This window comes from Copadichromis virginalis, linkage group LG6 (genome assembly GCF_057382275.1).
Source record: "Copadichromis virginalis isolate Kocher_CV1m ecotype Utaka linkage group LG6, C_Virginalis_male_GT1.1, whole genome shotgun sequence".
In the NCBI taxonomy this organism is placed as follows: Eukaryota; Metazoa; Chordata; class Actinopteri; order Cichliformes; family Cichlidae; genus Copadichromis; species Copadichromis virginalis.
Genome location: NC_140623.1, coordinates 21173078 through 21196564, shown reverse-complemented (window position 1 = coordinate 21196564; position 23487 = coordinate 21173078). Strand labels below are relative to the sequence as shown.

At 40.1% G+C, this 23487-nt stretch overlaps 4 protein-coding genes across 11 annotated transcripts; 3 read left to right on the top strand and 1 right to left on the bottom strand.

Moving 5' to 3' along the window:
* Positions 1 to 3419, bottom strand: LOC146707698 (inositol polyphosphate-4-phosphatase type I A-like). The gene is made up of 3 exons (XM_085459210.1): positions 3207 to 3419; positions 2931 to 3141; positions 1 to 1883 (listed from the first exon to the last, which is right to left on the bottom strand). The coding sequence occupies exons 1-2, from the start codon at positions 3417 to 3419 to the stop codon at positions 3088 to 3090; spliced, it is 267 nt and encodes an 88-aa protein (XP_085315336.1). The 3' UTR covers positions 1 to 1883; positions 2931 to 3087.
* LOC146707697 (N-acyl-aromatic-L-amino acid amidohydrolase (carboxylate-forming) B-like) lies at positions 3401 to 10617 on the top strand. Of its 4 annotated transcripts, none has more exons than XM_085459201.1 (7): positions 3401 to 3465; positions 6359 to 7148; positions 7534 to 7676; positions 8556 to 8782; positions 8935 to 9127; positions 10263 to 10356; positions 10435 to 10617. In XM_085459201.1, exons 3-7 carry the CDS (start codon positions 7566 to 7568, stop codon positions 10578 to 10580), a joined length of 771 nt encoding a protein of 256 aa, XP_085315327.1. In that variant the 5' UTR covers positions 3401 to 3465; positions 6359 to 7148; positions 7534 to 7565; the 3' UTR covers positions 10581 to 10617. The 4 variants fall into 4 exon arrangements, with proteins under 4 accessions (XP_085315327.1, XP_085315329.1, XP_085315328.1 ...); XM_085459203.1 differs by lacking the exons at positions 3401 to 3465; positions 6359 to 7148 and adding exons at positions 7809 to 7910; positions 8365 to 8463 and having other exon boundaries at positions 7632 to 7676; XM_085459202.1 differs by lacking the exons at positions 3401 to 3465; positions 6359 to 7148; positions 7534 to 7676 and adding exons at positions 7683 to 7910; positions 8365 to 8463.
* Positions 10618 to 10737: 120 nt separating this feature from the next.
* Positions 10738 to 15197, top strand: LOC146707696 (N-acyl-aromatic-L-amino acid amidohydrolase (carboxylate-forming) B-like). Of its 4 annotated transcripts, XM_085459196.1 has the most exons (7): positions 12222 to 12266; positions 12399 to 12500; positions 12945 to 13043; positions 13136 to 13362; positions 13515 to 13707; positions 14843 to 14936; positions 15015 to 15197. In XM_085459196.1, the coding sequence occupies exons 3-7, from the start codon at positions 13023 to 13025 to the stop codon at positions 15158 to 15160; spliced, it is 681 nt and encodes a 226-aa protein (XP_085315322.1). In that variant the 5' UTR covers positions 12222 to 12266; positions 12399 to 12500; positions 12945 to 13022; the 3' UTR covers positions 15161 to 15197. The 4 variants fall into 4 exon arrangements, with proteins under 4 accessions (XP_085315320.1, XP_085315322.1, XP_085315321.1 ...); XM_085459194.1 differs by lacking the exons at positions 12399 to 12500; positions 12945 to 13043 and adding an exon at positions 10738 to 11738 and having other exon boundaries at positions 12124 to 12266; XM_085459195.1 differs by lacking the exon at positions 12222 to 12266 and having other exon boundaries at positions 12273 to 12500.
* A 144-nt stretch (positions 15198 to 15341) lies between these two features.
* LOC146707695 (N-acyl-aromatic-L-amino acid amidohydrolase (carboxylate-forming) B-like) lies at positions 15342 to 22727 on the top strand. Of its 2 annotated transcripts, XM_085459190.1 has the most exons (8): positions 15342 to 16306; positions 16692 to 16834; positions 18589 to 18815; positions 18968 to 19160; positions 20296 to 20389; positions 20468 to 20575; positions 21392 to 21504; positions 21880 to 22727. In XM_085459190.1, exons 2-8 carry the CDS (start codon positions 16724 to 16726, stop codon positions 22069 to 22071), a joined length of 1038 nt encoding a protein of 345 aa, XP_085315316.1. In that variant the 5' UTR covers positions 15342 to 16306; positions 16692 to 16723; the 3' UTR covers positions 22072 to 22727. The 2 variants fall into 2 exon arrangements, with proteins under 2 accessions (XP_085315316.1, XP_085315315.1); XM_085459189.1 differs by lacking the exons at positions 15342 to 16306; positions 16692 to 16834 and adding an exon at positions 18372 to 18496 and having other exon boundaries at positions 21880 to 22723.
* Positions 22728 to 23487: the final 760 nt, after the last annotated feature.

Here is a 23487-nt window from a genome sequence, read left to right as displayed (position 1 = left end):
TGGAGTAAAATGTACTTTATTAATGAGAACACATGGTGATACAGCAAAGAATCCAACCCTTCTGAAAAGCAAATGGCTTCCTGTTATACTCTACCTGATTCAGGTGAGCATCTGGAATAGACCAAGTCTGGGGGTCAGCAAACCAAAGGGAAACAAAACCCTCCCCATAAGAAAACCACTACAATATAACCAACATCATAGACATATGAAGATTTGTAACAAGTCCTATAAATAACTCCATAACATATAAACTTCAGTCTCTTCTATATACATTAAAACAGCGGTCCCCAACCTTTTTTGCGCCACGGACCGGTTTATGCCCGACAATATTTTCACGGACCGGCCTTTAAGGTGTCACAGATAAATACAACAAAATAAAACTAGTACCGGTACCGGAAAAAAAGAAGATTTATTCATAACACACGTGAAAGACCCAGGAAAACAGAGTTAACGATAAAAACGATAACAAAATAACGATAAAAAACGATTAAAAACTCTGAAAACCATACATTTCACACCCGAGCCTCATCTCTCGACCAAACGACGGTCCGTGGCCCGGCGGTTGGGGACCGCTGCATTAAAACACCTTAACCACAGTTAGGTTTCAGCCCTCGCTGACTCAGAACAAAGTAAGACAATCAGAGTTCGATTGGTTTTTACTTGTGCAGGGGAAGCCTGGTCGGATTCTCAGAGTTGCAAGCTCTACACCCAAACTCAGACAACTCCAACTCCAGCCTCCACTCGCAGCCTTTTATTGAATGAAAACAGTTACACAACCGCCCATTGTAAACCCCATATGTTGTGTGGTAAAAGCTAAGGCACTGTGTGTGTGTGTGTGTGTGTGTGTGTGTGTGTGTGTGTGTGTGTGTGAGTGAGAGAGAGAGAGTGTATGTGTGTCTGTATACGTGACTTCCTGCTTACAAACGTTTTAACCGCATCTCTAGTCATAAAAGGGTCATCTCCCCTCAACCTCGTATATGGCTTAACCTCTCTAACAGTCCACCATTTACATGGTGAGCCCATAAAGGGCAGGAAGTGAACACTCCTTACCAAATAAGGAAACCAGAATCTTACATAGATTGTGCCTGCAGTTGAAAACTATAGCTAGTAACATCCCCAACATCCTACATGTGGGGGAGGAACAGAAAATATCTGAACATACAGTTCAAGACAAGGTCCAAGCACAATAATGACAACTTTTAACAAAATCACTCCAACACACACTCCCCTAGCCTGGCACATTGGTTTTCTCCAGGAGCTCATAAGCAGGTGATTGAGCTGCTTTTACTCTTTACAAAGTGAGTACTGTTAACACTTCTCTTTTTACATATACAACTAATTTAGGTTACAGACAAATGATTAAATGTGAACAGCTCTAACACAGGTTCTTTTCCTGACACAGGTAGGATGGCCAGTCCCCCTGTCTCTTCACCTTTAACGAGTCACTTAATTAACAACCCAAAAAGCCTAATAAAGAATCACAATCAACCAGTGTGTGTTTTTCTTCATTACGGTTTTTAAATACAAATCAGTCAGTCAATTAATAAAAATACAAGTAAGGGTAATGGAACCCCTGGTCTCCATTACACACATAAATACCATAAAGACACTAAGTCGTAGAGCTCTGAACTCCTTGCTTCTATGATATTTACACTTCTTCTTGGCCTTCTCCTTCACTCTGAGTCACTCCAGGATAAACGCATCAGCTCAGACATACAATAATTAAAATATGTGTAGGTGACCGTTTGGCAGAAGACGATGTCGAGGCGGTACTGCAGTGACACGTCCGTGGCTATCGTCGGGGCGGTGTCCTGCATCAGAAGGAAGTCAATAGACTTCTTGGCTTTGTTGCTCATCATGGCGCTGTAGTCCGTGGGCGTGGCCTGCAAAAAGTGTAAATAAACCATCAGAGACCAAACACAAATATGCCTTCCAACCACTAGTTTAGACAACATCTTGCAAAGAGTGTGTATTTCAGAGTGCAGTTGTTTTTAAATTTGACAGAAACAGAAATAAAGACGGAAGAGAAGGACAACAGGGAAAGCAGAAGCACCGACACACTGAAATCTTTTAGGGTCAAGCTCCAGAACTAGCCACAAATCCTGCTGGAAAGAACCTAAAAATACTTAAAAATACTTGCAGAGATCGAATGGAGCCGTTAACTCAAAAGCCTGGTGTCAGGCATGTTCTTTAATAAATAAGAAACGAGCTGATATGTTACAGACCCCAGTCTTTACGTAAAGAAAAAGCTGACATTTAGAGCGGTCTCGCAGCAGATTTTAAAACAGTGACACTGATTTGTGGGGTTTTTGGGCACAAATTTGAACCTTTTTGTTTTATCCATGTCCTTGAACACAGCTCGTGACTTGGGCGCTTTCATATGTACCGATTCATTTAGGTTTGTGCACTGAGGCCAGATTTAGGTATTAAAAACGAGTCAGTCATAACACTTCTTACATTAGTTAAAAAGCTGAGCTTACACTAAACCAACATTTAAATTTCCCCTTGTGGGACTAATAAAGGTATATCATATCATATCATATCATATCATTACTAAAGTATTGCTGCAACATTGTAAAGACAAAGATGACACACAGACCAGACATAAAACACTGAACACTTTTTAAAGACGAGTCATTTAAGAGTATTTTCTCATAGAATAAAGTCGGCTGATATGGTGAAGGAAAAATCTGCTCACGAATCCTCCAACTTCTTAAAAGTAAGGAGTGACCTGAGCTGGAAATCAACATGAGAGGGATGACTCAAGAAGAAGAAGAAGCAACAAGAAAAGAAAAACAGAGTTCAGAGTGTAGTTAAGATATCAAGCTGTATCCACAATGTGTGCCAAGAAACTAAGCTTGTCTGTTGTCATGCTAAAGAAATAAAAAATCTGGAATCAGAAAACAGCCAATAACTGCTGATCAACTCACCCACTCCTCTTCGTGCCAGTCCACGTGCAGTGACGACTGGCTGTTGTGACCGCTGTACTTTGCTCTCAGCGTATCCTGGTCATTGCGGAGCACTACTTGTTCAGACTCAGCGGAAGGAGAAGCTTTGGTTGCGATGTACTCGTACTGCGTTCAGGGCCTAAATAGCTGAAGCTAGCAGCTTGCAGCCGCACACTGCCACCAGCTGACGGGTCTGAAAGGAAGAGGGTATGAATGAAATATGAAGCGTCCCCACGTAACGTCAAACACTTTTAGTACCTTGTCAACCAGACTGGCGAGCGTCCACTCCAGTCCGCTGGCCGATTGGTCTTTGGCAGCTTGAGACAGCCTCTCTGCGTAATAGCTGACCTGAGTCTTCAGCGTGTTGACGTAGGCGATGATCTCTTTGGCTCGGACAGTGTCCTGGGGTATGTGGATGATGACTGAGCTGGAGAGGGCACTACTGCAGGGAACAAAGACACACCGACACATCTGTATCCGAGCTGGGACTGAGGACACTCACCAGCCACTTTATTAGGTACATGTGTTCAAAAGCTTGTGGCAGCAATTTAGTGCATTTAGTCAAATAAAGACAATAGAGTGGCCTGCAGGTGTATATTTTTGTAATGTTTCTGTCTTATGCCTGAAATATGCTTCAGCAGGAAATATACGCTGTAACTGGAAACAACAGCATGATGGACCGGTTTAGTGTTAAGAGGTGTTACATCTGAAGTTAGAACGTAAATTTCCTGCAGAAATCTAAATCAAGCTTCAGAGGTACTGTTCCAAAAATATAGGGAGGGACGTTACCCACCAGATGTAAAAACAAACACTGTCTGCATGCACATGCCTGCTCTCAATGAGCCTAATCGTGGCTGCAAGTCACCGGGCCGTTTAACCTGCAGTTAATTGCAAAGGTAAGAAGTACATGGAAATACTGTTAAATGCTGTTGCTGAGGACGTGAATTTAAATTGTTACTCAATGCTGATACTTTATGTAGCTTTCTTACAGTATTTTCCAGATTCCGGTAATAAACAGAGTCAGATTTAGGGAGACTAGTCTTCTTCTTCTGGCATTTAAGGCTGAACGGGGAGTTGTGGTATAAAAACGTATAGTTTTGTAAAGTTGGCACAGTTGCTCAAATTAGCCAAGCATGATCGACCTTTTTAATCCCCAACCTGCTGGCAGAAATGTCCACCTATTAAAAAACACATATCTCTCTTCAGAACTATGACGCCTAAATAAAAAAACCTTAGTTTATATGGTGAAAAATTATTTGAGAGAATCTTGAAGAGCTGCTGCTCCTCCACATCGAAAGGAGCCAGATGAGGTGGTTCGGGCAACTGACAAGGATGCCCCCTGGATACCTCCTGGGCGAGGTTTTCCGGGCAGACCCAGGACACGCTGGAGAGATTATATCTCTCGGCTGGCCTGGGAACGCCTTGGTGTTCCCCCGGATAAGCTGGAGGAGGTGGCTGGGGAGAGAGAGGTCTGGGCTTCTCTGCTTGGGCTGCTGCCCCCGCGACCCGGCTCCGGATAAAGTGGAAGAAAATGGATGGATGAATGAATCTTGAAAATGAACAAGTCTTCCAGTACAGAGTAAAATGTGAGAGTGAAAATATTGCGTGTACTTAAAACCCCTGGAGGGTCTTGGGTCGATTTGTGGCTATTTTCAAATTTTGATTACATGCCATTTGCACAGTGTTGAATGGACTATAGCCAAATTCTCCAAAAAAAAAGTTTGATATGATTTTATTTCAAAATTCAAGTCTGACTTCCTTCAATTAGCTTCAGTGGCTAAGCTACAGACAAACTTACACTATTGTGCTTAGTGGTCGATTTGTGCCCCATTGAAACCCATTATAAACGCTATTTTTCACTGCAAATTAATTACGGTCAAAGGGATCGTTGATGTTTAGCGTTCATTTTCATTTTGCAGGACGGGCCTTAGAGTTGTAATTTTTTTATTTGTCCACCAGGTGGCGCCCTTGCTCCACATTTGACCCCGGGCTGGAAAACAGCGGGCTGCTTAGATAGACCTGCGGGAAATGAAGCCTCATTTCCGGCGTGCAGCAGCGGCTTCGCCCGCTGATCGGGCGGGACAATTTTTTGGTCCCTAGGACCGTGAGAGGGTGCTTTTTTTTTTTTTTTAGTCAACACGAAATGACGTATTTGTTGTCACGTGGTATCGGGCGTGTGTGCTGGAAAAACGGGTCCCCGGTGATCGTGCCCCGGTATTCACACATGATGGTCTGGTCCTTTTGTTAGGCCTCAGTGTACTCCACCCTTGCCACGTCAGAAGCGCGAAACTAGTAACTGAAAGATTCAGCAACGTAGCGCGTGTAAACTACTGACAGGCCAACGTACAGGCCTCATTTAGCACCGCAGTATGTTAAAAAAGATTTAAAACATCTGTTATATAAGTTAGGTAACTACAAAGGTGACTGAGTATGGTAATGCTGTGTGAGAGGGTGAACCCAAGATCTGTGTTTGACTCTGTTAATTAATGGATGAATATTGCTCAGTCGTTCGTGTTTGTTTTTTGTTTTGTTTTTTAACTTTATGCTAATATAGCTAACAATGAGTCGGGCAGCACATGTGCATTTTTTTCCAAACCACACTATTCCAGCCTAGTTTTTTGTCACTGTGAACAATGTTACCCATGTTTGTTGTTGAAAATACCCTAGTTTAGAAGAGAGTTTAATTATTTACTTTAAGTTAAGAGAAAAAACTTTTAGTGTTCTTGGAAAGTAATATTGTTAATTTTTATTCTGACCTCGTTCATCAGAGATTAACTTTTGCCCTTTGGACCAAATCTGAAGTGTCTCCTTTTTCAGAGACACTGACACAGCATGAATTTGGCCTATATCTCCTTTACTTTAAAACAGCAAACACACTGTACAACATTTGAAAAGCTTTTGCTTTAATATCTATGCATATCTACACAATGCCTGGTTTATTATTGTTGAAGCATTGTCAGCATGCACTTCACAGAGGCTAGAGCTCAAAGGACCTGCACCATACACAGGGTCCTAAAGGGCAAGGCCTCATTGGTAGCAACAAGAGCAACATTACTATTTATTCACTTAGCTGATTTAAATATACATTTTGTACTTCTGGCAACACTTCCAGCCATGTTTAGATCACTCCCATATCGACTTGCATTTGCTCATCTACATGTAGGGTGACTCTCCAGCTTTAGTTTTAGTTTGCGTCTCCACAAAATGTCATGTGATGGGACAGTTGCAGACACCAAAGTACAGGTTGTGTTTGCCAGATTTCACAGTATACACAGATGCACAGTTTTACCACAGAACATACCTTAATATGGTGTGTCTAATTCAGACATATAGATCTTCTTTCAGCTGTTTTCTTATCAACAAGACAGGTAGTTCTGCATATTTTATTTATTTATTTATTTGTTTTCCAGATGCCCTTCCTGACCCAAAGAGACTTGTGTCTGCTCCTGGAATCAAACCAGGGATCTTTCACTTATTAAATGTATTTGTATACATATATGTACAGTATTTGTATAGCGCTTTTCTAGTCCCTAAGGACCCCAAAGCGCTTCACATCCAGTCATCCACCCATTCACACACTGGTGATGGCAAGCTACATTGTAGCCACAGCCACCCTGGGGCTCACTGACAGAGGCGAGGCTGCCGGACACTGGGCCCTCTGACCACCACCAGTAGGCAACGGGTGAAGCGTCTTGCCCAAGGACACAACGACCGAGACTGTCCAAGCCGGGGCTCGAACCGTCAACCTTCCGATTACAAGGCGAACTCCCAACTCTTGAGCCACAATATTAGAAAAATGAGTAAACCACTATTCAATGGAGCCACTTTGTGAGCTACTTCCTGACAAATAGATATAAAAATTAAAAAAGAAAGCACACATTCACACAACCAAAAACAACCAACAACATAAAAACAAGGAAAAAAGGAAGAAATACAGGAAATCAGAGCACCATTAGCCAGCAAAGCCTGCGGGGTAAAAGCAAAAGATAAAATCAAGTGAATTGAATTGAACTGACAGACAGAGGCGGAGAACGAGAAAGAGAGAGCGACAGAGTGAACGAGTGAGAGGAAGCAGCTTATCATCAAGCGACGGATCAAAGAGGATTACATGTCTAAATGGAGCTTAGGTCTTCTTTCGAGAGTTGCAGGGTGTGAGAAAACGTACGGTGGTATGGAGAAGAAAGATTGCAAAGTTGTGAGGTAATTAACATTTTTAGACTACAGATTCATCAACTAGATTCATTCATTTGAATGATTCGTATGATATTGATGAAATAGATGTCCAAGAACTGCTGCTGCTAGAAAACTACTGTAATTAAATCCTACCTATATCACTTTAGACTGCTTCACCTTTCTTTAGGCAATAAACTAAAAAATTAAGCAGACTTTTTCCCAAAAGCACCCATGCTTTTACTGTTTGTTTACTAATAAATTATCAGATATATATATTTATTTATAGTTAGCAGTGGTGGTGGAAATGCTTGGAGTGTTTTGATACAGCTGCAATAAAGCATCTGCCGAGGTTTGGGTTCCTCTGAAGTGAAACATCTTATGTGCCATTTACTTGTTGTTGTTGTTGTTGCAGCACCTCAAAGTTGCACCACAGGCCAAAGAGCAATGAGAGCGGCTCCTGCTGGTTTAGCAGAAAACAACCGAGTGACTTCCTGTTACATCACAAAAATGAAATTTGAGCTGAAGAAACAGATAGAGGAGGGCAGCTGTAAGAAGGTACAAACATAAGGAAGCTTGAAGGCGGGCGCAGTCAATCGAAGCAGTCTGTACTTGCATGTGGGTTGGTTTGTACTGTGTGAATTGTGAATAGCTAAGCAGCTGCTGTGGGCTGAAAAGTGTTTTTTTTAGGTTATGAAATAGCACACTTCTGCCCCGACACAACTTCCCCTCTGGGTTCAAAGGTTGATGAATCCAGTGAATGCTAAACAAGGTTGAATTTTGACGTGAAAGGTAAGATGTGGAGTCAATTTAATGTAGTTTTATGCTTATTTTATTGGCTGTATTGACAGAGGCAAGCTGCCAAAGTCTTAAAAACCAGTTTCTCAGATTTTACTACTTTATTTTTCTCATTTACTGCTGCTGCTGTTGTAGTAGATGTAACTATGCACTTACTAGTGTTTACAGTCACATTGTAATATGATTGTATGACAGCACAGTGTGCTCCTATTTATATTTCTGCCATCACTTACATTGTAAATAGCAGATCCAGTTCTTCAGCTGGGATCATATCTGTGATCCAAAACCTGGAGTATAATGAGTATAATGACACTGCAGCATTGAGATGGTGTGTGTGTGTGTGTGTGTGTGTGTGTGTTTGAGTTTCAATCTTTACATGTATATTTCTGCTGTTATTTATTTATTTTTTTGTTGGAGGTGAACCTGAATTCATCATTTGTTCCACTAGGAACACCTTGATTCTGTTCTAGCTTTCCTTAAGCTGCACCTCAAAAAGCTCAAAGGTTACACTCCCTTTAGTCAATGAATGACTGCCAGGACATCATCGGTACTTTTTTTTGGTTTGTTTGTTTGTTTATACAACAGAAAAAGAGAATCCAACATTAACCTAGCACCCTCTTTTTTTTCTCGTGGAAACAGATGGAGTCTGTGTCTTTCCCACCGCTGTCCAGGGTTGCCGTTTGTGGTGGCACTCATGGAAATGAGATGACAGGGGTTTACATGGTGAGACATTTGCAGAAAGAGAAGATAGATAAAATTGGATCTGTTTCTGTCTCCACTGTCCTGACAAACCCACGGGCTGTGGAGATTTGCAGGAGATACGTAGAAACCGACCTTAACCGCTGTTTCACAGAAGCCTTGCTAAAGTAAGTTCAGAAACGAAACTGATGCCAAAGCTTTATGTAGGTAATGAAGTTTTAAAGGTTTTGGCTAACTGCGCTACACTGTGAGAGCAAAGTAAAACTTTTCAAATCTGCCATGTGTGAGAGACGTCTTTGTTTTATTTTCCCGATTCTAGTTCCCCTGTAACAGATTCATCACCCTATGAACTGAGGCGAGCTCAGGAGCTGAACGCTCAAATTGGGCCCAAAGGAAGCAAAGAGGCCATGGACCTGATCATAGACATCCACAACACCACTTCCAACATGGGCCTCTGCTTCATCTTTTACTCCATAGACTGGTTCACCCTGCACATTCTCAAGTACCTACAGGTACAAGAGTACTACAAACAGATATTTCGAGTCATGCACTTGGAATTTGCACCTATAATGTTTCTGATAAAGAAAATATGCATAAACTGTGAACTACTAGAGGTCTCATATCTTCAAGTTCAAATAACTTAAATTTTGCTAAAAGTCAGGTTAATCTTCGCAGTGATGGTATGGTGAGATAGCAGCAGCTGTTTTCAAAAGCAAGAATGCACAAGGCAAGGTGGATCCATGCCTTTATGTTGTTTGAACCAAAGTCTGACCCTACTATCAATATGTTGCATCAGAAATCAAGACTCATCAGACCAGACAACATTTTTTTAAATCTTCTGTTGTGCAATTTTGGTAAACCCATATGAATTGTAGCCGCAGTTTTCCAGTCTTAGCTGATGGCAGCAGAAGACCACACTGCAGAGATGCTGTTCTGCATACCTTGGTTGTAACACATAGTTATTTGGGTAACTGTAGCCATCTTGTCAAATTGAAGAAGTCTGGTTATTCTCTGCTGACCTCTAGCATCAACAAGACATTTCCATCCAGTAAAATACTGCTCACTGGATATTTTCTCTCATTCAGGCCATTCTCTGTAAACCTTAGAGATGACTGTATGAGAAATTCTCACTAGATCAGCAGTTTCTGAAATATTCAGATAAGCCTGTCTGGCGCCAACAACCATAATATATTCAAAGTCATTACCCTATTCTGATGCTCAATTTGAACTTGACATCTCTACGTGCCTAAATGTGTATTGTTGCCATGTGTTATCATGTCATTAATAGCACAGACAATAACAGATACAAATACAATCCTGTCAGTAATCCTCCCAAACACCAAAGTTAACCCCATTAAGCTGTATAATGTGTTGTCTTCAAGCACCAATTTTAACTAAACTGTCTGAGGAATATATCTTAGTCTTTGTTTTAATGTTTCTACTGGGTAGTAGTATTTTCCAATCAAAAAAATTAAAAGTATGTCTGTGTTGCTTGTACATCACTCATGCAATTATGTTCTTAACTCAATAAAATCAGGTTATAAAGCTATAATCAAAATCCGGGATAAACATGTAGTTTATTTTAAAGCTCAGCCTATCGTACCTAAGCACAGTGTGCAGTCGACAGTAAACATATTTGATTTTCAGAGTAAAATGGCTTCTGTGGAAGTTAGAGCAATCCAGCTGGACATACCGATCGCTGAGGCTTATTCTTTAGAATCGGTCGGCAAGCATGGCTTTGGTAAGTGTGTCTGTGTGCATCTTTTGCAAAGCTGAGCTTATTAAATATTTAGATGATTGTTCCCCTTGTTCTTTGCAGCAATAGAGGCCGGCCCACAGCCCAATGGTGTGGTCAGAGCAGATATCCATAACATGGTGAAAGAGGCAGTGGATCATATATTCAGTTGGCTTCAGGAATTTAATTCTGGTAAGATGCTACCGCTTTTAAAATGCCCCTTCTTATAAGCTTTGGTTGAAATATTTATTTAAATAATTTTGTAGTCTGCAGTTGTTCAGTTAGCTGCATTTTTTTACAATTGCCATGGCAATATCTTCAGCTGTGGCCAAGCTTTTAATTGCTGCTCCAGCTTTAGTTTTAGTTTGCGTCTCCACAAAATGTCATGTGATGGGACAGTTGCAGACACCAAAGTACAGGTTGTGTTTGCCAGATTTCACAGTATACACAGATGCACAGTTTTACCACAGAACATACCTTAATATGGTGTGTCTAATTCAGACATATAGATCTTCTTTCAGCTGTTTTCTTATCAACAAGACAGGTAGTTCTGCATATTTTATTTATTTATTTATTTGTTTTCCAGATGCCCTTCCTGACCCAAAGAGACTTGTGTCTGCTCCTGGAATCAAACCAGGGATCTTTCACTTATTAAATGTATTTGTATACATATATGTACAGTATTTGTATAGCGCTTTTCTAGTCCCTAAGGACCCCAAAGCGCTTCACATCCAGTCATCCACCCATTCACACACTGGTGATGGCAAGCTACATTGTAGCCACAGCCACCCTGGGGCGCACTGACAGAGGCGAGGCTGCCGGACACTGGGCCCTCTGACCACCACCAGTAGGCAACGGGTGAAGCGTCTTGCCCAAGGACACAACGACCGAGACTGTCCAAGCCGGGGCTCGAACCGTCAACCTTCCGATTACAAGGCGAACTCCCAACTCTTGAGCCACAATATTAGAAAAATGAGTAAACCACTATTCAATGGAGCCACTTTGTGAGCTACTTCCTGACAAATAGATATAAAAATTAAAAAAGAAAGCACACATTCACACAACCAAAAACAACCAACAACATAAAAACAAGGAAAAAAGGAAGAAATATCTTCATAAATACAGGAAATCAGAGCACCATTAGCCAGCAAAGCCTGCGGGGTAAAAGCAAAAGATAAAATCAAGTGAATTGAATTGAACTGACAGACAGAGGCGGAGAACGAGAAAGAGAGAACGACAGAGTGAACGAGTGAGAGGAAGCAGCTTATCATCAAGCGACGGATCAAAGAGGATTACATGTCTAAATGGAGCTTAGGTCTTCTTTCGAGAGTTGCAGGGTGTGAGAAAACGTACGGTGGTATGGAGAAGAAAGATTGCAAAGTTGTGAGGTAATTAACATTTTTAGACTACAGATTCATCAACTAGATTCATTCATTTGAATGATTCGTATGATATTGATGAAATAGATGTCCAAGAACTGCTGCTGCTAGAAAACTACTGTAATTAAATCCTACCTATATCACTTTAGACTGCTTCACCTTTCTTTAGGCAATAAACTAAAAAATTAAGCAGACTTTTTCCCAAAAGCACCCATGCTTTTACTGTTTGTTTACTAATAAATTATCAGATATATATATTTATTTATAGTTAGCAGTGGTGGTGGAAATGCTTGGAGTGTTTTGATACAGCTGCAATAAAGCATCTGCCGAGGTTTGGGTTCCTCTGAAGTGAAACATCTTATGTGCCATTTACTTGTTGTTGTTGTTGTTGCAGCACCTCAAAGTTGCACCACAGGCCAAAGAGCAATGAGAGCGGCTCCTGCTGGTTTAGCAGAAAACAACCGAGTGACTTCCTGTTACATCACAAAAATGAAATTTGAGCTGAAGAAACAGATAGAGGAGGGCAGCTGTAAGAAGGTACAAACATAAGGAAGCTTGAAGGCGGGCGCAGTCAATCGAAGCAGTCTGTACTTGCATGTGGGTTGGTTTGTACTGTGTGAATTGTGAATAGCTAAGCAGCTGCTGTGGGCTGAAAAGTGTTTTTTTTAGGTTATGAAATAGCACACTTCTGCCCCGACACAACTTCCCCTCTGGGTTCAAAGGTTGATGAATCCAGTGAATGCTAAACAAGGTTGAATTTTGACGTGAAAGGTAAGATGTGGAGTCAATTTAATGTAGTTTTATGCTTATTTTATTGGCTGTATTGACAGAGGCAAGCTGCCAAAGTCTTAAAAACCAGTTTCTCAGATTTTACTACTTTATTTTTCTCATTTACTGCTGCTGCTGTTGTAGTAGATGTAACTATGCACTTACTAGTGCTTACAGTCACATTGTAATATGATTGTATGACAGCACAGTGTGCTCCTATTTATATTTCTGCCATCACTTACATTGTAAATAGCAGATCCAGTTCTTCAGCTGGGATCATATCTGTGATCCAAAACCTGGAGTATAATGAGTATAATGACACTGCAGCATTGAGATGGTGTGTGTGTGTGTGTGTGTTTGAGTTTCAATCTTTACATGTATATTTCTGCTGTTATTTATTTATTTTTTTGTTGGAGGTGAACCTGAATTCATCATTTGTTCCACTAGGAACACCTTGATTCTGTTCTAGCTTTCCTTAAGCTGCACCTCAAAAAGCTCAAAGGTTACACTCCCTTTAGTCAATGAATGACTGCCAGGACATCATCGGTACTTTTTTTTGGTTTGTTTGTTTGTTTATACAACAGAAAAAGAGAATCCAACATTAACCTAGCACCCTCTTTTTTTTCTCGTGGAAACAGATGGAGTCTGTGTCTTTCCCACCGCTGTCCAGGGTTGCCGTTTGTGGTGGCACTCATGGAAATGAGATGACAGGGGTTTACATGGTGAGACATTTGCAGAAAGAGAAGATAGATAAAATTGGATCTGTTTCTGTCTCCACTGTCCTGACAAACCCACGGGCTGTGGAGATTTGCAGGAGATACGTAGAAACCGACCTTAACCGCTGTTTCACAGAAGCCTTGCTAAAGTAAGTTCAGAAACGAAACTGATGCCAAAGCTTTATGTAGGTAATGAAGTTTTAAAGGTTTTGGCTAACTGCGCTACACTGTGAGAGCAAAGTAAAACTTTTCAAATCTGCCATGTGTGAGAGACGTCTTTGTTTTATTTTCCCGATTCTAGTTCCCCTGTAACAGATTCATCACCCTATGAACTGAGGCGAGCTCAGGAGCTGAACGCTCAAATTGGGCCCAAAGGAAGCAAAGAGGCCATGGACCTGATCATAGACATCCACAACACCACTTCCAACATGGGCCTCTGCTTCATCTTTTACTCCATAGACTGGTTCACCCTGCACATTCTCAAGTACCTACAGGTACAAGAGTACTACAAACAGATATTTCGAGTCATGCACTTGGAATTTGCACCTATAATGTTTCTGATAAAGAAAATATGCATAAACTGTGAACTACTAGAGGTCTCATATCTTCAAGTTCAAATAACTTAAATTTTGCTAAAAGTCAGGTTAATCTTCGCAGTGATGGTATGGTGAGATAGCAGCAGCTGTTTTCAAAAGCAAGAATGCACAAGGCAAGGTGGATCCATGCCTTTATGTTGTTTGAACCAAAGTCTGACCCTACTATCAATATGTTGCATCAGAAATCAAGACTCATCAGACCAGACAACATTTTTTTAAATCTTCTGTTGTGCAATTTTGGTAAACCCATATGAATTGTAGCCGCAGTTTTCCAGTCTTAGCTGATGGCAGCAGAAGACCACACTGCAGAGATGCTGTTCTGCATACCTTGGTTGTAACACATAGTTATTTGGGTAACTGTAGCCATCTTGTCAAATTGAAGAAGTCTGGTTATTCTCTGCTGACCTCTAGCATCAACAAGACATTTCCATCCAGTAAAATACTGCTCACTGGATATTTTCTCTCATTCAGGCCATTCTCTGTAAACCTTAGAGATGACTGTATGAGAAATTCTCACTAGATCAGCAGTTTCTGAAATATTCAGATAAGCCTGTCTGGTGCCAACAACCATAATATATTCAAAGTCATTACCCTATTCTGATGCTCAATTTGAACTTGACATCTCTACGTGCCTAAATGTGTATTGTTGCCATGTGTTATCATGTCATTAATAGCACAGACAATAACAGATACAAATACAATCCTGTCAGTAATCCTCCCAAACACCAAAGTTAACCCCATTAAGCTGTATAATGTGTTGTCTTCAAGCACCAATTTTAACTAAACTGTCTGAGGAATTTTTCTTAGTCTTTGTTTTAATGTTTCTACTGGGTAGTAGTATTTTCCAATCAAAAAAATTAAAAGTATGTCTGTGTTGCTTGTACATCACTCATGCAATTATGTTCTTAACTCAATAAAATCAGGTTATAAAGCTATAATCAAAATCCGGGATAAACATGTAGTTTATTTTAAAGCTCAGCCTATCGTACCTAAGCACAGTGTGCAGTCGACAGTAAACATATTTGATTTTCAGAGTAAAATGGCTTCTGTGGAAGTTAGAGCAATCCAGCTGGACATACCGATCGCTGAGGCTTATTCTTTAGAATCGGTCGGCAAGCATGGCTTTGGTAAGTGTGTCTGTGTGCATCTTTTGCAAAGCTGAGCTTATTAAATATTTAGATGATTGTTCCCCTTGTTCTTTGCAGCAATAGAGGCCGGCCCACAGCCCAATGGTGTGGTCAGAGCAGATATCCATAACATGGTGAAAGAGGCAGTGGATCATATATTCAGTTGGCTTCAGGAATTTAATTCTGGTAAGATGCTACCGCTTTTAAAATGCCCCTTCTTATAAGCTTTGGTTGAAATATTTATTTAAATAATTTTGTAGTCTGCAGTTGTTCAGTTAGCTGCATTTTTTTACAATTGCCATGGCAATATCTTCAGCTGTGGCCAAGCTTTTAATTGCTGCTCCAGCTTTAGTTTTAGTTTGCGTCTCCACAAAATGTCATGTGATGGGACAGTTGCAGACACCAAAGTACAGGTTGTGTTTGCCAGATTTCACAGTATACACAGATGCACAGTTTTACCACAGAACATACCTTAATATGGTGTGTCTAATTCAGACATATAGATCTTCTTTCAGCTGTTTTCTTATCAACAAGACAGGTAGTTCTGCATATTTTATTTATTTATTTATTTGTTTTCCAGATGCCCTTCCTGACCCAAAGAGACTTGTGTCTGCTCCTGGAATCAAACCAGGGATCTTTCACTTATTAAATGTATTTGTATACATATATGTACAGTATTTGTATAGCGCTTTTCTAGTCCCTAAGGACCCCAAAGCGCTTCACATCCAGTCATCCACCCATTCACACACTGGTGATGGCAAGCTACATTGTAGCCACAGCCACCCTGGGGCGCACTGACAGAGGCGAGGCTGCCGGACACTGGGCCCTCTGACCACCACCAGTAGGCAACGGGTGAAGCGTCTTGCCCAAGGACACAACGACCGAGACTGTCCAAGCCGGGGCTCGAACCGTCAACCTTCCGATTACAAGGCGAACTCCCAACTCTTGAGCCACAATATTAGAAAAATGAGTAAACCACTATTCAATGGAGCCACTTTGTGAGCTACTTCCTGACAAATAGATATAAAAATTAAAAAAGAAAGCACACATTCACACAACCAAAAACAACCAACAACATAAAAACAAGGAAAAAAGGAAGAAATACAGGAAATCAGAGCACCATTAGCCAGCAAAGCCTGCGGGGTAAAAGCAAAAGATAAAATCAAGTGAATTGAATTGAACTGACAGACAGAGGCGGAGAACGAGAAAGAGAGAGCGACAGAGTGAACGAGTGAGAGGAAGCAGCTTATCATCAAGCGACGGATCAAAGAGGATTACATCTCTAAATGGAGCTTAGGTCTTCTTTCGAGAGTTGCAGGGTGTGAGAAAACGTACGGTGGTATGGAGAAGAAAGATTGCAAAGTTGTGAGGTAATTAACATTTTTAGACTACAGATTCATCAACTAGATTCATTCATTTGAATGATTCGTATGATATTGATGAAATAGATGTCCAAGAACTGCTGCTGCTAGAAAACTACTGTAATTAAATCCTACCTATATCACTTTAGACTGCTTCACCTTTCTTTAGGCAATAAACTAAAAAATTAAGCAGACTTTTTCCCAAAAGCACCCATGCTTTTACTGTTTGTTTACTAATAAATTATCAGATATATATATTTATTTATAGTTAGCAGTGGTGGTGGAAATGCTTGGAGTGTTTTGATACAGCTGCAATAAAGCATCTGCCGAGGTTTGGGTTCCTCTGAAGTGAAACATCTTATGTGCCATTTACTTGTTGTTGTTGTTGTTGCAGCACCTCAAAGTTGCACCACAGGCCAAAGAGCAATGAGAGCGGCTCCTGCTGGTTTAGCAGAAAACAACCGAGTGACTTCCTGTTACATCACAAAAATGAAATTTGAGCTGAAGAAACAGATAGAGGAGGGCAGCTGTAAGAAGGTACAAACATAAGGAAGCTTGAAGGCGGGCGCAGTCAATCGAAGCAGTCTGTACTTGCATGTGGGTTGGTTTGTACTGTGTGAATTGTGAATAGCTAAGCAGCTGCTGTGGGCTGAAAAGTGTTTTTTTTAGGTTATGAAATAGCACACTTCTGCCCCGACACAACTTCCCCTCTGGGTTCAAAGGTTGATGAATCCAGTGAATGCTAAACAAGGTTGAATTTTGACGTGAAAGGTAAGATGTGGAGTCAATTTAATGTAGTTTTATGCTTATTTTATTGGCTGTATTGACAGAGGCAAGCTGCCAAAGTCTTAAAAACCAGTTTCTCAGATTTTACTACTTTATTTTTCTCATTTACTGCTGCTGCTGTTGTAGTAGATGTAACTATGCACTTACTAGTGCTTACAGTCACATTGTAATATGATTGTATGACAGCACAGTGTGCTCCTATTTATATTTCTGCCATCACTTACATTGTAAATAGCAGATCCAGTTCTTCAGCTGGGATCATATCTGTGATCCAAAACCTGGAGTATAATGAGTATAATGACACTGCAGCATTGAGATGGCATAAATATCATAAAGAGTAGGTGTGGCCTTGTGCTATATCCCCACTTACTATAGCAACAGATGCCAGGATCTCTAAAACTAATATAGATAATGATGTGAAATAGTCACTTTTAATATTTATTTTTGATAAGAATTGAAATGCAAAGTATGTATTTAATATTTTAATGTACAGTTGAACAGAAAGTTATAAAAGGGTTCATCTGAGGGCAGTATCTGACTTTCCCTCAATAAAATGGGGCCTCTATCAGCAGATGTGGGATCCCTTGTGGTTGCCAGTGTGGACATTGGACGAGTGAGCAGTGTTAGGAAAGGTGGTTTCAAAGGACCGCCGCCTAAAACCTTTCTGGTTGACAGAGTGTTTATTTCAGGTTTCTCGATAGCAAGATTTGTTTCATCAGCTCTATTTGTACTTCTGAACTCTTAAAATAGTATTCCTGGTGAAAAGGAAACAAAGGTGGTAAGGCCTGTTAGCTTAAAAGGTGACCAAAGTATAAACAACAAACTGCCTCAGGGAAGATTTATAAATGGTTCAGTGTCCCAACTTCTGTTCTCTTAAACAAGCCAGAGCAAGGGAAGTAAAACTGTAGTTTCCTATGAACTGAGTGTTGTCACCTATTTATCACTTATGCTGCTAAATATTTTATTTTTTTTATTATTATAAACTGATTTACCTATAAATGGTAAAGGAGAGAGCCATCAATTGGAAAACTGTCTTTTGGAGAGTTGCCTCTCCAGCGCACCTATTGTCTGCTTTCCCCCCCAAAGCAGTAAAACTGGATTCATGGTGGTTCATTCTTCTTAAAGGGGTAGCTGCATATTCCTGAAGTTTGTTTTACACTGTAAGAATTAAGTGTTTGCCCTAATTTTATGAGAAGTGTATTTTGCATACAATCATAAATGAGTTAGATTTGTTGGACCTTCTGACTCTGATCTCCTGGAGGGTGGTTATTTTTTTGTTGGAGGTGAACCTGAATTCATCATTTGTTCCACTAGGAACACCTTGATTCTGTTCTAGCTTTCCTTAAGCTGCACCTCAAAAAGCTCAAAGGTTACACTCCCTTTAGTCAATGAATGACTGCCAGGACATCATCGGTACTTTTTTTTGGTTTGTTTGTTTGTTTATACAACAGAAAAAGAGAATCCAACATTAACCTAGCACCCTCTTTTTTTTCTCGTGGAAACAGATGGAGTCTGTGTCTTTCCCACCGCTGTCCAGGGTTGCCGTTTGTGGTGGCACTCATGGAAATGAGATGACAGGGGTTTACATGGTGAGACATTTGCAGAAAGAGAAGATAGATAAAATTGGATCTGTTTCTGTCTCCACTGTCCTGACAAACCCACGGGCTGTGGAGATTTGCAGGAGATACGTAGAAACCGACCTTAACCGCTGTTTCACAGAAGCCTTGCTAAAGTAAGTTCAAAAACGAAACTGATGCCAAAGCTTTATGTAGGTAATGAAGTTTTAAAGGTTTTGGCTAACTGCGCTACACTGTGAGAGCAAAGTAAAACTTTTCAAATCTGCCATGTGTGAGAGACGTCTTTGTTTTATTTTCCCGATTCTAGTTCCCCTGTAACAGATTCATCACCCTATGAACTGAGGCGAGCTCAGGAGCTGAACGCTCAAATTGGGCCCAAAGGAAGCAAAGAGGCCATGGACCTGATCATAGACATCCACAACACCACTTCCAACATGGGCCTCTGCTTCATCTTTTACTCCATAGACTGGTTCACCCTGCACATTCTCAAGTACCTACAGGTACAAGAGTACTACAAACAGATATTTCGAGTCATGCACTTGGAATTTGCACCTATAATGTTTCTGATAAAGAAGATATGCATAAACTGTGAACTACTAGAGGTCTCATATCTTCAAGTTCAAATAACTTAAATTTTGCTAAAAGTCAGGTTAATCTTCGCAGTGATGGTATGGTGAGATAGCAGCAGCTGTTTTCAAAAGCAAGAATGCACAAGGCAAGGTGGATCCATGCCTTTATGTTGTTTGAACCAAAGTCTGACCCTACTATCAATATGTTGCATCAGAAATCAAGACTCATCAGACCAGACAACATTTTTTTAAATCTTCTGTTGTGCAATTTTGGTAAACCCATATGAATTGTAGCCGCAGTTTTCCAGTCTTAGCTGATGGCAGCAGAAGACCACACTGCAGAGATGCTGTTCTGCATACCTTGGTTGTAACACATAGTTATTTGGGTAACTGTAGCCATCTTGTCAAATTGAAGAAGTCTGGTTATTCTCTGCTGACCTCTAGCATCAACAAGACATTTCCATCCAGTAAAATGCTGCTCACTGGATATTTTCTCTCATTCAGGCCATTCTCTGTAAACCTTAGAGATGACTGTATGAGAAATTCTCACTAGATCAGCAGTTTCTGAAATATTCAGATAAGCCTGTCTGGCGCCAACAACCATAATATATTCAAAGTCATTACCCTATTCTGATGCTCAATTTGAACTTGACATCTCTACGTGCCTAAATGTGTATTGTTGCCATGTGTTATCATGTCATTAATAGCACAGACAATAACAGATACAAATACAATCCTGTCAGTAATCCTCCCAAACACCAAAGTTAACCCCATTAAGCTGTATAATGTGTTGTCTTCAAGCACCAATTTTAACTAAACTGTCTGAGGAATTTTTCTTAGTCTTTGTTTTAATGTTTCTACTGGGTAGTAGTATTTTCCAATCAAAAAAATTAAAAGTATGTCTGTGTTGCTTGTACATCACTCATGCAATTATGTTCTTAACTCAATAAAATCAGGTTATAAAGCTATAATCAAAATCCGGGATAAACATGTAGTTTATTTTAAAGCTCAGCCTATCGTACCTAAGCACAGTGTGCAGTCGACAGTAAACATATTTGATTTTCAGAGTAAAATGGCTTCTGTGGAAGTTAGAGCAATCCAGCTGGACATACCGATCGCTGAGGCTTATTCTTTAGAATCGGTCGGCAAGCATGGCTTTGGTAAGTGTGTCTGTGTGCATCTTTTGCAAAGCTGAGCTTATTAAATATTTAGATGATTGTTCCCCTTGTTCTTTGCAGCAATAGAGGCCGGCCCACAGCCCAATGGTGTGGTCAGAGCAGATATCCATAACATGGTGAAAGAGGCAGTGGATCATATATTCAGTTGGCTTCAGGAATTTAATTCTGGTAAGATGCTACCGCTTTTAAAATGCCCCTTCTTATAAGCTTTGGTTGAAATATTTATTTAAATAATTTTGTAGTCTGCAGTTGTTCAGTTAGCTGCATTTTTTTACAATTGCCATGGCAATATCTTCAGCTGTGGCCAAGCTTTTAATTGCTGCATGCAGGAGAGCTATCACGTATCACACAGAGATTCATATAGTCAGCAGATAACATAGTTGAGCAGGCTACACCAGGTCACAAATCTAAATATGAGAATAAACAAGAATGTTTCCCATTACACAAACAAACAAAATAACGAGGTGAAACATATCGGATGCATATGCTTCCCCACATGTGTAATGTACTGTGTAATTAACCAATTAATTATAGAATACATCCTGTGGCTGGAGCTTCACCTCACCTGATGTTTCAATGGGAGCAGGGCCTAAAGTGGCCTCTGCAATTTGCTATATATAAATATTTGGTTAATGGCACATGTTTTTTGTCATTTTGCTGCTGTATGCTACAACAGTTGGTTCAAACAGTCATCACATGAATAAAGTGCAGACTTTTTACTTTTATTGAAGAAGTTTATCAAAAGCATTGCATTAACTTTTGAGGTATTACAGTCGTTTTTCAACACAGTTCCCTCATTTTCAGAGGGGTAGCTTCACTGGAGAAGCTTTAAGTCATCACAAATCAGTAAATCAGACAGTGGGGTTAACCGTGAACAATTATGCAATGGCAAACAACAACATCAGGTGGACCTACAGTGGCAAAATCAAACCATAGCTCTTTGTGAAATGACTCCATTAACTCTGCAACTTTTATCCTCATCAGGAAGCACATTTGAAGGGGGTGAAGTGGAAGCATACACCTTGGTGAAAAGCATAGATTACCCGAGGAATCCAGTTACTGGGGAAATCACTGCTGCCATACACTCCCAGTTACAGGTACAGTACAAGATGGGTGCACGTTTTATAGTCTAAGCTTTCACACTTTTCATTATCTGAGTCTAGGTCACAGTTGCAGCAGTTTTAGAAGCACCTAGGTGCTTCCAAGCTAGCTGAGAGACTTAAAACCTCTCCAGTCTATCCGTCTAGCTTATCCTTATCCTCGGGTCTCCTGCCCATTAGACATGTCCAGTGTCCACAAAATAAATACTGAGTCCTTTGGCAGAATCCCTCACACCCTCAAGTATCCTTGAGAGGTTGTCTAAAGGTTTGGCCTTAAACAAGCCTTCCTAACCTGGTTTCATCTGAACATTTACATTCATGAATTCAAAGACTGTCAAGCAGTAAATGTCGTATTTGCATGTCTTTCTCCAGGATAATGACTTCAAGCTTCTGCAGCGGGGCAATCCGATATTCATGTCATTTTCCGGGGAGACAGTGAAGTATGATGGCGAGGACCTCTACCCTTTCTTTGTCAATGAGTGCGCCTACTACGAGAAGAAGATCGCTTTTCATTTAGCTCGAAAGATAAAGTTGACACTCCCACCCATAAAAGTGACAGGCTGAGAGTGCTAAATTTAAATATCCCAATTTTAAATTATAATAAAGTAGGAAATGAGAATTATTCTGATCATTTGAAATATGCAAATGAACAAACGTGATGTCATGACTGACAAATATAAGGTGTCTAAAACATAACTCCATCCTCCAGTGCAGTACAGGAGCTCTGCTAGTCCCTCTGTTAATATGTAAAATGAAGCTTATTCGAGCTTTATCTGAGTGGTGTGTTGCACAGGCTCTAGAGTTGGAGTCCACGCATTTTATGTTTTTTAAAGCTAAATTTAACGTGCAGAAATCCTTTTTGAATGAATGACTGAATAAATGAACATGAATGAATTTTAACTATAATCTTCTTAGCATTGTGTATTTGATTTGGGTTTACATAAAATAAATGGATCAGCTCAATTATCAGCAGGAATATGCTCATCGGTCAGAGCAACTACATGCTCCAGTGTGTTTATCAAGTACACTTTACAACATTGGTTTGTCCTAACGTTACACTGTGAGTGATGAAATGATCAATGAAAGATGCAAAAGAAATCTATCATATTTATCTACTGTGCTTAAAAAAGACTTTGATGATTTCAGTTGTCTCTGTATACCTTACACACGTTTTTAAATCTTTCAACAGACACTTTATAACTGTGTTAATGAAAATTTGTTATAAATAAAGTTAATTGTATAATACAAGCATGTAGTAAGTGGTTCTTAACACAGTGCACAGCTGCAATTGAGAAGCCTTTGTTTTAAAGTAATGATCAAAAAAGCCCATAAAACAAAGAATTTTACTTTGACCTTGAGCACAGTTCAGATGAAGACCCATTAAGTGGTCACGGTGTACAACTTTGAGTGAAATCTGACTAAAACTCTGGGATGAGAAGTGATTCTTGTCAACTGTGGACGAAACAGATGACCGACACCTCTCAGATCATCAGCAATATCTTAAATATTTCTACAATCAGTTCCAAATGTGCAAACACTTTTTTAACTACTTACACTAAAATCTGACACTGCAGGATTAGCTGTAGGTCCTGTTCTTTGGAGCAAGCTGCCTGCTGACCTGAGATCAATTGGATCTTGAAAAACCCTTCTTTTTCACACTCTATAGGAGTGCATTTTTCTTTTTCAAATTTTCTTTTGTTGTTTTCACAAAATATATCAAATTGCCATTGTTCTTCCTGAAGATGTGTAAGACAAGACAAGACATTGTAAGCTTGTAAGTAAGAACTCATCATCTTTACTCGTCTCCTTTAACCTCCTAAGACCCAAACTCTTTCATGGCATGCATTTTTAATTTCTGTTTGCTGATTGGGATCTGATGAATGTAAAAACAGAATTACCTGATCTTTTTTTTTTTTCTTTTACCTGATTTTTGTTTGAGAAAAATTAGATCCACATAAGAGGTCATTCATTTTAAATTTC